At 44.9% G+C, this 12,200-nt stretch overlaps 2 protein-coding genes across 5 annotated transcripts in view; one reads left to right on the plus strand and one right to left on the minus strand.

Moving 5' to 3' along the window:
- Positions 1–11,366, plus strand: MORN4 (MORN repeat containing 4). 3 transcript variants are annotated; one of them, XM_032491169.1, is made up of 6 exons: positions 1–25; positions 7,485–7,577; positions 9,151–9,265; positions 9,707–9,816; positions 10,071–10,251; positions 10,852–11,366. In XM_032491169.1, the coding sequence occupies exons 2-5, from the start codon at positions 7,511–7,513 to the stop codon at positions 10,217–10,219; spliced, it is 441 nt and encodes a 146-aa protein (XP_032347060.1). In that variant the 5' UTR covers positions 1–25; positions 7,485–7,510; the 3' UTR covers positions 10,220–10,251; positions 10,852–11,366. The 3 variants fall into 3 exon arrangements, with proteins under 3 accessions (XP_032347060.1, XP_032347059.1, XP_006185156.1); XM_006185094.3 differs by lacking the exon at positions 1–25 and adding an exon at positions 268–427; XM_032491168.1 differs by lacking the exons at positions 1–25; positions 9,151–9,265 and adding an exon at positions 237–427.
- The window catches only part of HOGA1 (4-hydroxy-2-oxoglutarate aldolase 1), a 24,481-nt gene continuing 21,675 nt past the window's right edge, over positions 9,395–12,200 (minus strand). The window contains exons 7-8 of one of the 2 annotated variants that reach the window (XM_014559620.2): positions 10,804–10,867; positions 9,395–10,594 (exon numbers count right to left, since the gene is read on the minus strand). In XM_014559620.2, the coding sequence (XP_014415106.1) occupies positions 10,823–10,867 (45 nt within the window). In that variant the 3' untranslated portion in view covers positions 9,395–10,594; positions 10,804–10,822. The remainder of the gene's footprint in view (positions 10,595–10,803; positions 10,868–12,200) is intronic. The other variant, XM_014559623.2, reaches the window with a different exon arrangement.

Consider the following 12,200-nt stretch of genomic DNA (forward strand, 5'->3'; position numbering starts at 1 on the left):
GCGGTCACAGTCGCGTCTGACGCAGGTCTGATTTTGTTTGGTTTGGGGTTGACATTTCGGCTCGGCTGCCTCTAGGTAGGCGAGACTTCAGTTCTAAGGGTGGCCAAAGTAGGACGGTGGGTCAGCCCCACCCCTCTTTGGGGTATGTGGCCGGGGGTTCCCGAGACACTCCGCCCCGCACAAAGATGGCGCAGAGCCCGGGCAGGGCCAATGGGGAGTGGCGTTGCTCCCTGTTGCCTAGGTAACAGCCAATGGGCTGCGGGAATTGTGCCCCGTGTAGCTGCCCGGGATGGCGGCGTCAAGTGGGGCTGGCGCTGGAGGTGGCGGCGGAGAGGCCGGTGGTAGGGGCGAGCCCGGCGGAGCGGAGGTCCGGGACGCTGGAGCCCGGCGCGTGGGCAAGACGGTCATCCCGGAAGGCCAAGCCCAGGTTGGCTGGCAGCGCGGTTGAGAGGGGACAGGGAGAGTGTGGTCGGGGAGGAAGGGACTGAGGAGTCCAGCCGGAGATGACAGGGGCTGGGGAGTACGGCTCCCTCCCAGAAGCGCTGACCTGAAAACAGCTGCCCCGGGGGTCCCAAACTCGGGCCTCCCATCTCCACCGCGGGGGCCGAGGCCCGAGAACCCACGGCGTTCGGGATAACGAGTGGGGTGGGTGGGGGCTGTTCGCGAGGGGATGACAGACCTGTGTGTGCATAAGTCCCCGCCCGCGCGGGAGAGCAGACCTGGGATGGAGGGGAGGAGCGGTGCTGGTAAGGCAAGAACGGGGTGGGGAGAAGGATTGGGAAGGTCGACCACGAAGTGTTGCCTTGTTGCGGTGTAGGGCTTTGTTTGCTCTGGGCCCGCCTCTGTCACACTCGGGTGGAGAGACGTCCCACACACACATCGAGGCTTGGGGAATGGGATGTTTTCAATTAGTTGATGGTGGCATCCCTGCAGTCTAGCATTTCCAAACTGCCTAGGTACCAGCGGGGATCACTCTGCCGTATTAGAACCCGGCCCAGGGATTTTACTTCCCCATGAAATAGAGTATTATCCTGGCAGTCCCCATCCCCCAAGGCGTCTGGATTTTTTGTTAGTTTTGTTTTGACCTTCTTTCTGGTCTCAAGCTTTTCTTCCCACTTTCTTCAATCTACGTGTCCCACAGTCTTCCTAAATAAGACCTTTATCTAGTAGCAATACATTTGTTCACTTTTTGAGTGGAAGGAAGAATTATAGTAAAAGAGACTTACAGACTTACAACAAAGACAGTTATTTTCAACTGATTTAAAATACTTAAAAAAGAACATTTGACTTTTTGTTCTAGGTTCCTTATAAGCCTAATCTTTGTTCATCAAAGCCTTCATTCTCTGCTCTTTAGGATTCTAAAAGCCCAAGAACTGCTTTCTTTGTAATGGAAAGAACTTTAACAAGCCTGTCATACTCTGGGGAGGGTGGCTTTAGGGGGACAATGCGAAGGTATATGTGGTCAGTTAAGGCGGATGCCTGCAAACAATATGCTTAAACTGAAAACCTATTCTCCTTTATGTTAGGTTGTTTTTAAACCTCTGAATTTGGATACAGGTGAATGCATAAGTATTTTTTAACCAGTTTGATTTCTGAAAGTACAAAAGATAGACAAATGGAACTGAAACAGAAGTTCTTACTCCTGTCTTTGAGTTCTATTTGGACATGTCTGGGGCAGGAGAAAATAAAGATAGGAGGGGTATAGTCTGTTGTTTAGACTAATAGTGTGTTGGTTTACAGGGACAAAATAGTCGTTTTCTTTTAGATAAATGTTTGGCTTGATCCTTTGTAACCCATCTATCAGGAGAGCAGAAAGGTTATCTGTTTAGAAGCATGAATCTTCTTGGCTTTGTAACTAGGTTCCATATGTATACCTAAACTCCTAGGCTACTTATTCTCTTTAAAAATATTTTTTTGAATAGCTGACACAAATACTGATTTGCATCCCTTATTAAAGTATTGAGTTTTTTGGTCTTCGTGGGCACTGGCTATACTTTATTAAACTAGATTTGTCTCAGTGATTACTGGTGAAGTTCCTTTTTGAGTTAGTTGCTATGAGCTATTAGCGTGGCTAATTACAGAAGTTGTAAGTGAAAACTCTGACACTGTCCAAAGTAGTGATAATATCAATTATTTGGACACATTTAGGAGTGTCTAGTCAAATGTGCTCAACCATGGCCTGAGATCCCTGGCGTCTACATATGTTCTCTTTAATGAGCACTTCTAGTTGTGTTCTTGGGAATAGACATCATTTTGACAAGCAGCTGTTGAATTTTACTATATCTCCCTAGATCAGAAAGGAATGGGAATTTGTAGTATATACTTCTGAAAACAAATAAGAGAGGATGGTGACACAGTTAGGCTGCGAGATGATGTTCCAGTTACAATTGCTATGTAACCAAACTTAGCTGCTTAAAACAGCCATATGATGCTCACAGATTCTGTGAGTCAGAAATTTGGAGGAGGCATCATGGGGATGATCTCTCTCTGCTCCATGATACTTCATCTTGGATGTGGGCTCAGTGAGTAGGGGCTGGAGTCATTCTGAAGGCTTCTTCACTCACTCCTGGTGCCTGGGCTAGGATGATTCAGAGATGAGGACTGCCAGGTAGGGGTACCAACAAATGTGACTTTTTATGTGGCTTCGCCTCTTCTGAGCATGGTAGACTCAGAATAGTCAGACTTCTTATGTTGTGGTTCAGGTCTCCAAGCTCCAGTTTACCAGTGAGCAAGATGGTATAACCTCAGAACACACCATGGCTTCCACTCACTTTCTATTGGTCGCAGCAATCACAAGCCTGCCCAGATTCAAAAGAAAGGAGTTAGACTCCACTTTTTGATGGGGCTGTGGCAAGGTCAAATTGTAGAAGAATGTGTAAGACAGGAAATATGATTGCAAACATCTTTGGAAAATACAGTCCACCACACTTGGTAATAAGATGACCTTTCAAGTTTCATTGGCTTCTTTGAAATATTTAGGATATGTTGCCCAACAGCTAACAGCATACCAAAAGAATGGCTTGGTTTACAATTGGAGGGGTTGGCTAGTACTTGGTCCACAGATAATCCTCAAATTGGAGAAACACTCTTCCCTTTCTTTCAAGTTTCTTCTACTGGTGGGATGCCACTATTTGGAAGTTTCAGGAAGCCTTGAGAAAAAGTCAGTATACAAGAGGCTGCCCCCCTGAGCCCCTGAGTAGTCAGTCTGACTCCTCAAATTGCACTGCAGTAACTCCTTCCAGAGTGTTGAGTGAAGACAAGTTAGCTGCTGCTGAACATTTAAAGGAAATGTCCTTATCTTCCTGGAGAAATAATGATTTTGTGTTTATGTACCAGAACAATTGCTGTAAGATTTAGTAGGAGATGCGATAGTTCAGATTCTGCCTTGTTTTGAAGTAATGAAATAGTTCAGATTAGTACCACGAGCCGACTTTTAGTACGCTGATGTAATTGGGAAGAGCTGATGGTGGCCTCTAGCATCAAAATGCCTATCTGGACTGGAAAGAGTTTTCCTCTGCAGTTTCGATGGAAAACTGCTTCTCTTCCTCTCATTAATGTTGTATTTGCAATGGAATCATATTAACCTGTACCCCAGGCATACTCTGATGCTGGGCTGATGATAAGAGGCTTGTGAGCCTGAAATTGGATGCTGACATTGTGGAACATTGATGGGACAGAGATGGCACACCAGGTACTACCATCACTTCTTTGAGAAAATAGCCCCCCCAGGGTTTTGAGGGTTTTGAGGGGCTTTAAGACGAGAAAATGATCCGTGTCTTGGGATGTATTCTACAATGTGAAGGATCCTGGACATCAAGTTCCTAAGTAACTGGAAAAGTGAGAAAATCCCTGGCAAACCATGGGAGTGACTCCAAACATCACCAAAATAGCTTCCACAAAGCTGGCCTTCATTATGGAGGTAGGAACAAACGTTCCTCCTTATTTGGGTGAGAGTACAGGGATTCTCAGAACTCATATGTCCTCATGGCTTCATAATTCACTTGACCTCATACCTGGGAAGAAACTAGAGCTTTGAGACAGGACCAAGGCCTAGGAGATGTTACTGAGCCCTGCTCTGTTCAGGGCAGGTTGTCTTCACATTAGATCATTTCTGAGCTTGTAGCAACTGTGTCAAAATCATTATGACATAGGCCAAAATCAAAATACCCCATAAGGTGCTGATAAAGAACAGGTGAGTGGCTGTAATTTACTTTTCCTCTACTTAATATTTACTTCATTAGTCAAAATTGTTGAATTTTTTTCCAAAATGTTGTCTGAATTTGTATTGAAACACAAAAGACCCTGAATAGCCAAAGCAATCTTGAGAAAGAACAACAAACCTGGAGGTATCATTCTCTGATTTTAAACTGTACTACAAAGCTACAGTAATCAAAACAGTATGGTATTCGCACAAAAACAGACACATAGATCAATGGAATAGAATAGAGAACCCAGAAATGAACCCACAGTTATGCGGGCAATTAATCTACCTCAAAGGTGGTATTTAATGGTGGAAAAGACAGCCTCTTCAATAAATAGTTTTGGGAAAACTAGACTACTTTCTCACACCATATAAAAAAAGAAAAAAAACCCCTCAAATTGGATTAAATATTTAAATATAAGTCATGACACCATAAAACTCCAAGAAGAAAATGTAGTCAGTATGCTCTTTGAGAGTGGTCTTAGCAATAGTTTTTTGGATATGTTTCCTCAGGCAAAGGAAACAAAAGCAAAAATAAACAAATGGGACTTCATCAAATTGAAAAGCTTTTGCACAGTGAAGAAAGCTCTCAACAAAATGAAAAGGCCACCTACTAAATGGGAGACGATATTTCCAAACAATATATTTGATAAGGGGTTAATATCCAGTATATACAAAGAACTTGCAAAACTCAACGTCAAAAAAGCAAAGAACTTGATTAAAAAATGGGCAGAGGACCTGAATAGACATTCTTCCAAACAAGACATATGGATGACCAACAGACACATGAAAAGATGCTGAACATCACTAATCACCAGGGAAATGCAGATCAAAGTCACAAAAGAGATATCACTTCACACCTATCAGAATGGCTATTATCAAAAAGACAACAAATAATACATACTGGTGAGGATGTAGAGTAAAGGAAACCCTTGTGCCCTGCTGGTGGGAATGTACATTGGTACAGCCACTGTGGAAAACAGTATGGAGGTTCCCTTAAAAAAATTAAAAATAGAACTGTGATATGATCCAGCAATTTCACTCCTGGGTATTTATCTGAAGAAAATGAAAATACTAATTAGAAAAGATACATGCACCACTATGTTCATTGCAGTATTGCTTACAGTAGCCAAAATATGGAAGCAATCTAAGTGCCCATCAATAGATAATTGATAAAGGAGATGTAATATGTGTGTGTGTGTGTGTGTGTGTGTGTGTGATTGGAATATTATTCAGCCATAAAAATGAATTATTGTCATTTGTGACAACATGGACAACAACCCTAGAGGTGTTGTGCTAAATGAAATGTCAGACAGAGAAAGACAAATGCCATATGATTTCACGTATATGTAGAACCTAAAAAACAACAAATGAATAAACATAACAAAACAGAAATAGTCACTGATACAGAGAACAAACAAGTGGTTGCCAAAGGGAAGGGAGGGTGGAGGGATGAGATAAATAAGTGAGTGTGATTAAGAGGTACAAACTTCCAGTTTTCAAAAAATAAAAAAGATAAGAAGAAGAAAGAAAGAGGAAGGAAGGAAGAAAGGAAGAGAAAGAAACATGGATTGCATTTAAAAAAATATGTCAGATGATTCTATTTGTCTCTGTTTATATTTAATGATGTTTTGGGTATCTTAACTCCCTTCTTAGAGGCTATCCTTGAATATAAACATTTTCTACCACTCATGAAGTCATACCTAGCCAGTCTCCAAATGTTACTGGCTTGTTTTTGTTTATCCTATGATATGTCTGTAATAGTCATTCCTGCTCCCATTACCCTGTCTCCCTAGTTCAGGCCTTATGATCTCATACCTGGATCTATCAGTTTGCTTTTGCTACGTAATAACACACCATCCCCCAAACATAGTGGCTAAAACAACCATTTCTTTAGTCCATGATTCTGTGGGTCAGTAATTTGGGGCTGGGCTCAGAAATGCAGCTCTTCTAGTCTTCTCTTCTAGTCTCACCCACACATCTGTGGTCAGCTGGGACAGCTGCTCCATGTGGCGTCCCACCATCCAGCAGACTAGCCTGGGCTCATTCACATGGAGGCAGAACAGTTCCAAGTGCAGCGAGAGGGCAAGCCCAACACACAAGTGCTTTCCAAACTTCTGCTGCAAAACCTTTGCTAATATTTCATTAGCCAAAGCAAGTCAGATAACCCACCCAGATCCAAGGGTGGGAGGGATAAATAAACTGCCTTCATGATGGAGGACCCGCCGTGTTGTGTTGCAAGGGCATGGATGGAGGGAGAATAATTTGTGCTCACTTTCATAACTGACTGAATTATATCATCTCCTGCCTTGCAGGCTTTTCTGGTTGAAGGCTTTTGCTGTAACCCACCCTGCTTCCCGTTGCCACACTCATTTTCCTTAGACTCTGCTTTCATATTACATCCCTGTTCACAAAGCCCCCAGAGGTTTCCTCTTTTCTCCGCTTTCTCAGCTATCTGTCTAGCTTTCAAAGGTCTCCTTAAGCTAGCCTGACCCTGAAGCAGAGCACGTCATAAAGGGGAGAAAGAACTAGCCGCAGTCAGTGGAGGCCTGGGCGTGAGTTCCACCGTCATCCTCGCTCACCGACTAGTTTTTAACTTTGGGCTTCTGTTTCTCCATCCCTAAAATGATGGAGTTTGGATTACATCTGAGAGTTTCTTTTCAGGTTTAATATTTACGCCAAGTGTATGTATATAATTTTGTTTCCTCTTACTCCCTAAATAAACCTTCAGCTCTAGTAAGACCTGGTTCCTTATTTCCCACTGCACACCCCATGTCTCTGTTGCTCTTTGTGCATTCATTCCCCATGTCTGAAACTGCCCTTTGCATCCGTCACTGCTGGTTTTAAATTCTGCCCATCCGTTGTCTTTGTTCGTCTCTGCCATCCAGTTTGCCACTTGATTATATTGTCTCATATTGGCCAGTGTTTCAGTTGTCATTCTTACCAACTAGATTATAAACTTATCGAGGGGTAAGACTGTATTTTCTACACTGACTCAGCACACAGTAAGTATTAAGCAAATATTTGTAGATTAAACCTAAATTTCCATCCCAGGTCACAGAAAATTGGAACTGGCTGAAAAGTTTTAAGACAAGTAGGAAGATAAGACTGCCTGGGCGGGGATGGTGATGATGGTGGTTGGAGGAGAGGATATTTTTGTTCAATGTATTCAGGTAGTATATACTTCCCAGGCTGGTAGCCTTTAGAAGGTATCTACAAAATTGTTTTACAAGCCTTTCCTCCAGCCATCCTATGACACTGGTTCTCTGCTTATTTCCTGCAGTTTTCGTCCTTCTGTAAGCTGTCACCATGACCCTGACAAAAGGTTCCTTCACCTACTCCAGCGGGGAGGAATATCGTGGCGAGTGGAAGGAGGGTGAGAGGACCCCGGGGGAGACGATTATCCACTGATAAATACTCCATTTAGCCGAAGGACAAATACATCAGGATATATAAGTCAACCTGATGAATCTTTTTTTCTGACTCCAAGATTTAATTTAAATAGCGCTTTTCCTTCAATTTTAGGATTATAAAGAAAGGAACTAGAAAATGCTATTGTTACCCCAAGCTCCAGAAGTAAATTAAATCTTTCCACTTCTAAATTGAAAGTGTTTCCACTCTTCTATCTTTTAGTGGTATTATTTGGGAACTGTTTTTATAAATGCTTAAGTACTCAGCAGAGCAAAATGAATTATTTTTAGTGCCCACAAATTAGAAAGTACAGATTCATTACAATGACTTGATTCCAATGAATCTTAAGAAGTTAAGGAAGAAATTAGGGCAGACACTCAAGACCAGATGATATTCATTTCCTTGAATTTCCTGTGACAGCTCATTACATTTGCAAGTATCTATTCATAGGAATGGCAGAATTCTTCAAAGCCCGAGACCAGGAAGCAGTTTAATGATGTTCAGTTTGGAAATAGTCTAGCCACCTAAAAGTCTCGTGGGTCCACTCCTAGCAAGCCAGGAACTGCCCCGAGGAGACTTGACTCTTTACAGTTGTGCCAACGATGAGAAGTTCATAATAGTTTCCGGACACACACCTTTCTTATCATGGTAAATCTCTGCAAATGATAAATGCTTGAGCCTTGAGAGGAGGCATTGTGCACATGGCATGTGACCTTGCCTTTGTACATCCCCAGCCTTTTCTCCTGCCTTCCAAATACTTATAGAGGAGAGTCTTCTTGAGGCTCTGCTGGGCAGTCTATCCACCAGAAGTACTCCCTCGTACTCTGAAGAGCATCGCTGTTTCTCCAGCGTCTTGCTCTATTCTCTAATCAGTTCAGTGGGTGAGCAGAGTCCTGCTGATGGAGTGAAGCTCAAACCAGTGCTGCCAGTCAGGCTGTTAGGTTTGCCCAGCAGCTTCATGGTGTCGGAGGCTACTTTAATTTTTTTCCCAGAGTGGCAAGGTAGTTAAGTGTTGAGGGCTCCCAAGTCAGGCCTCCTGCTGCGTTTGCTGTCTTGTTTTACCACTTAGTTGCTCTGTAATCTCGAGTAAGTTTTTAGCTTCTCCTTGCCTTGGTTTGTGTACCTGTTAATGGGAATAATAATAGTGTTGTGCCTACCTTCTAAAGTGGTTGTGAGGATTCACCAAGACGATAAATACAAAGTGCCTGGAAGAGTGCCTGGCACATAGTGAAGGCACTTTAAATGTTAGCTGTTGGTTTTATTTAAAATTTTTTTTAGCTATTGTGATTTTTAAGTGCACTTTCAAAAATCTTTCATACTGGGACAGACTTGCTCCAAATCTGATGATTGTGACTTAAGAACAGAAGATCCTAGGAGCCAGGTTATTACCCTGGGTCATGGTCCTCTGCCCTGCCAATGTCACTGCTTCTCTTCTTCCCTTTGTGGGTGGGGTGATGTGGGGCAAGGGTTGTTAAATGGTGAGAGGGACCCTGAAGCTGCCCCAGCCCAACCTGACACCTGTCCTTCTCTTTGCTCAGGCCGCAGACATGGTTTTGGTCAACTAATGTTTGCAGATGGTGGCACCTACCTGGGCCATTTTGAGAACGGGCTCTTTAATGGCTTCGGGGTACTGACCTTCTCAGATGGCTCAAGGTGGGTACTGGGCCATTCTTTTCACAGCCTTAAACTAGGGAAGAGAAGCTCTGATCTAAAAATGATAGTGATAAATAGCTGGTCAAACCTGAGCTTGTCCCGGGCCCTCTGAAAACAGGCAAGGAGGAAGCAAGTGTTTGTTCTTTTATTGGTTACTTTACAAATAGATCTAAATTTTGAAATGGCAAGGAGGTGAATGACCTCCCACCCCACCACTGTCCTCTGATGCTATTTCCTTGAGATTAGGGCCTCATATCATACACACTCTCTGACCCTTCTCTGCTGGTTGGGAGTAGGGTGGGAGGGGTTGGGCGAAACTCTGGAAGAGTGGAATCAGCTTTGCTTCTTGGTGTTAAGAAACCACATATTTGGCATTGGTGGCCTGAGTCATCCTGGACAGCTCACTACCCAGCTCAAGGCTGACATCTTGTGTGTCTGCAGGTATGAGGGGGAGTTTGCCCAGGGCAAGTTCAACGGCGTGGGAGTCTTCATTCGACATGACAACATGACCTTTGAGGGGGAATTTAAAAATGGCAGAGTGGATGGTTTGGGTGAGTTGCAGCCCAGCAGGACGGGTGACTTAGGCAAGCATAAGTGGGTGGGAGGACACCTTTGAAGCTTTAATCCCTCTGTGGACGCCCAGAGAGCCCTAGTGACCAGGCACCGACACTGGGTCATTGGCCCCTCGGATGGAGCTCCCCCAAGGAAAACTGCACGTTTTCTGTCCCTCAGCCTTGACGTAGCAGCTGATCTCAGAGCCACCCATGCCACTGTCACTCCCAAGTTTTCTCTGTCCCCCTCAAAGGCCTGCTGACTTTCCCTGATGGTTCTCACGGAATACCCCGAAATGAAGGTCTGTTTGAGAACAACAAGCTTTTACGGCGCGAGAAGTGCTCCGCAGTGGTCCAGCGGGCCCAGAGCGCCTCCAAGTCCGCCAGGAGCCTCACCGCCTGACGGGGCACCGCACACCAGCTGACGAGTACCAGGTAAAGCAAATGCCAGTTACCTGCTCAAGGTGAACGAGTGAACCCGATGTGAGAGGAGATGAGAGTGACCGTGGAGGAGAGCCCTGTGAGGGGCCCCAGCACCTACTGGGCAGGGCTTTGATCACAGGGAAGTTCTGAGGCTCCGGCCCCAGGCCCTGCAGCAGTAGGTACCCATCCGGCTTTCCCTTTTCCCGGCTGATACTCTCCGTCCCTAACGCTTTGGGTGCAGACCGGCTGCTGTCCTCAACTTCACTTCCTGCCAAGTGATGCAGAATCTTTCCTTCTGCCTCTTTTTGAAGCAGATGATCGCCGCCCCCAGTTTGGACTAGTGCTTTGTGCTGTCCTGGAGAAATAAGGAAAACAATAGGGGTGGCTTAAATAGAACAGCGGTCCTGTGGAAGTCAAGGCCAGAGCTTTTCTGTATGTTACCCCCTCCTTCACTGCTGGTTGGCATCGTGGCTCCAGGCCTTCCACTTTGTGTGAGACTGGTATTCTGCCTGCCTATTCCCCTGTGAAGGGTCTAGTGAGAGTGTTATTCCCCCTACCCCTTACCTGAGTTCCAACAGATGAATTAATTTGTGTCCCTCTCTCCTTCCTTAGACGTGGGACAGGATACCTTTAGTCAAGAAAGAAACCGACGTAAACAGTCATCTTACAACTTGTACTTATTACTTACTCCAGAGCAAAGGGCAGATGCCTCTGGGCCACATCAGGCCCTGTCATGAACTGAATCCTTAGGGATGGCTTTGGCTGACACAGCTCCTTCCCAGTGTACCAGTGGGTCAGACCCACCTCAATCCCTTGGGGTTCGGGTAGCACCAGGCCCATCTTGGGATGGCAGTGAACTAAAAGGGCATTTGGTTCACTGTAACTCTTCCACCGTGAGCCTTGGTCATCAGGCTGGGAGATCAGATCTTAATTGATGGGATCCCTGCACAGTTCATCACAGAGGCCTCCAGTTACCCTGTGACCCAAACATGCCCCGCCCCACCCCTGGCCCTGCATCCTCACACTGCTTATGGTGGAACTTAGAGCCATGTGCCTATTTATTCTCTGAATTGTACTGTAGAGACCAGTGTTTATGAGGAATAAACAAGTCACCAGAACTGCCTATACTTAGTTTTCTTGACTTTCTTGCTTTGCATCCTTATGACTATTAACCCATTTGCCATTTCTAAAAGTTAATCAGAACGGGGGAGGGTATAGCTCAGTGGTAGAGCGTGTGCTTAGCATGCACGAGGCTCTGAGTTCAATTCCCAGTACGTCTATCAAAAAAATTAAACCTGATTACCTCCCCCACCTAAAGGTATAAATAAATAAAAGTTAATCACAGATGGCATGAAACTGACACTGCATGCTTTACTATGTAATATCATCTAATTCTTAAACCTCGGCAGGGTAGGAACACCTAAAAAAAAAAATCAGACAGGCTCATGTTGCCCAAACTAGTCAGTGGCAGAGCTGGGTGGGATTTGTAGCCCAGGCTTTCTGATCCCAAAGCCTTTTCCAGTGTACTTCTCTCACCTTGAGCATCAGGGTGCCCAAGTCTTGAGACCAGTTATTGTCACACCTGCTGGGTTACCTCACAAGTCTTTCTCTGCACATTTACCTGCCACGCTAACCCTTTTGCACACATGATCTTATAAGCCCTGAGAGGAAGGTACCATTATTATCTCCATATTACAGATGAGGCTCAGGGCAGTTAAATAGTTTTCCAGGATCCTGTAGGCACTAAAGCACAGATCCAAGAACTGAAGCCTGGCCAGCTTAAGCCCAGAGGCTGAGCTATTCACCAGTACACTAGCCTCCCTAGCCCTAACTTTTTGCCCCACCCCTAAACCTGATTAGGTAGATCCTCCGGAAGCTACCCAGGAGAAGAGCCCAGGTGCCAAGCCCCAAGCTTCAGTGCCATCGAGATGCCCAGGTTCTGCTGAAGACTGATACCTTTT

The sequence above is a fragment of the Camelus ferus genome, chromosome 11, assembly GCF_009834535.1.
Source record: "Camelus ferus isolate YT-003-E chromosome 11, BCGSAC_Cfer_1.0, whole genome shotgun sequence".
Classification (NCBI taxonomy): Eukaryota; Metazoa; Chordata; class Mammalia; order Artiodactyla; family Camelidae; genus Camelus; species Camelus ferus.

What these genes read in the sequence shown, in the direction of transcription:
- MORN4 (XM_032491168.1), top strand. Translation starts at nt 252, where the DNA reads ATGGGCTGCGGGAATTGTGCCCCGTGTAGCTGCCCGGGATGGCGGCGT. An exon ending in TCCCGGAAGGCCAAGCCCAG is followed by an intron (nt 428 to 7,484) that starts GTTGGCTGGCAG and finishes TATTTCCTGCAG; the next exon opens with TTTTCGTCCTTCTGTAAGCT. An exon ending in TCGTGGCGAGTGGAAGGAGG is followed by an intron (nt 7,578 to 9,706) that starts GTGAGAGGACCC and finishes GTGTGTCTGCAG; the next exon opens with GTATGAGGGGGAGTTTGCCC.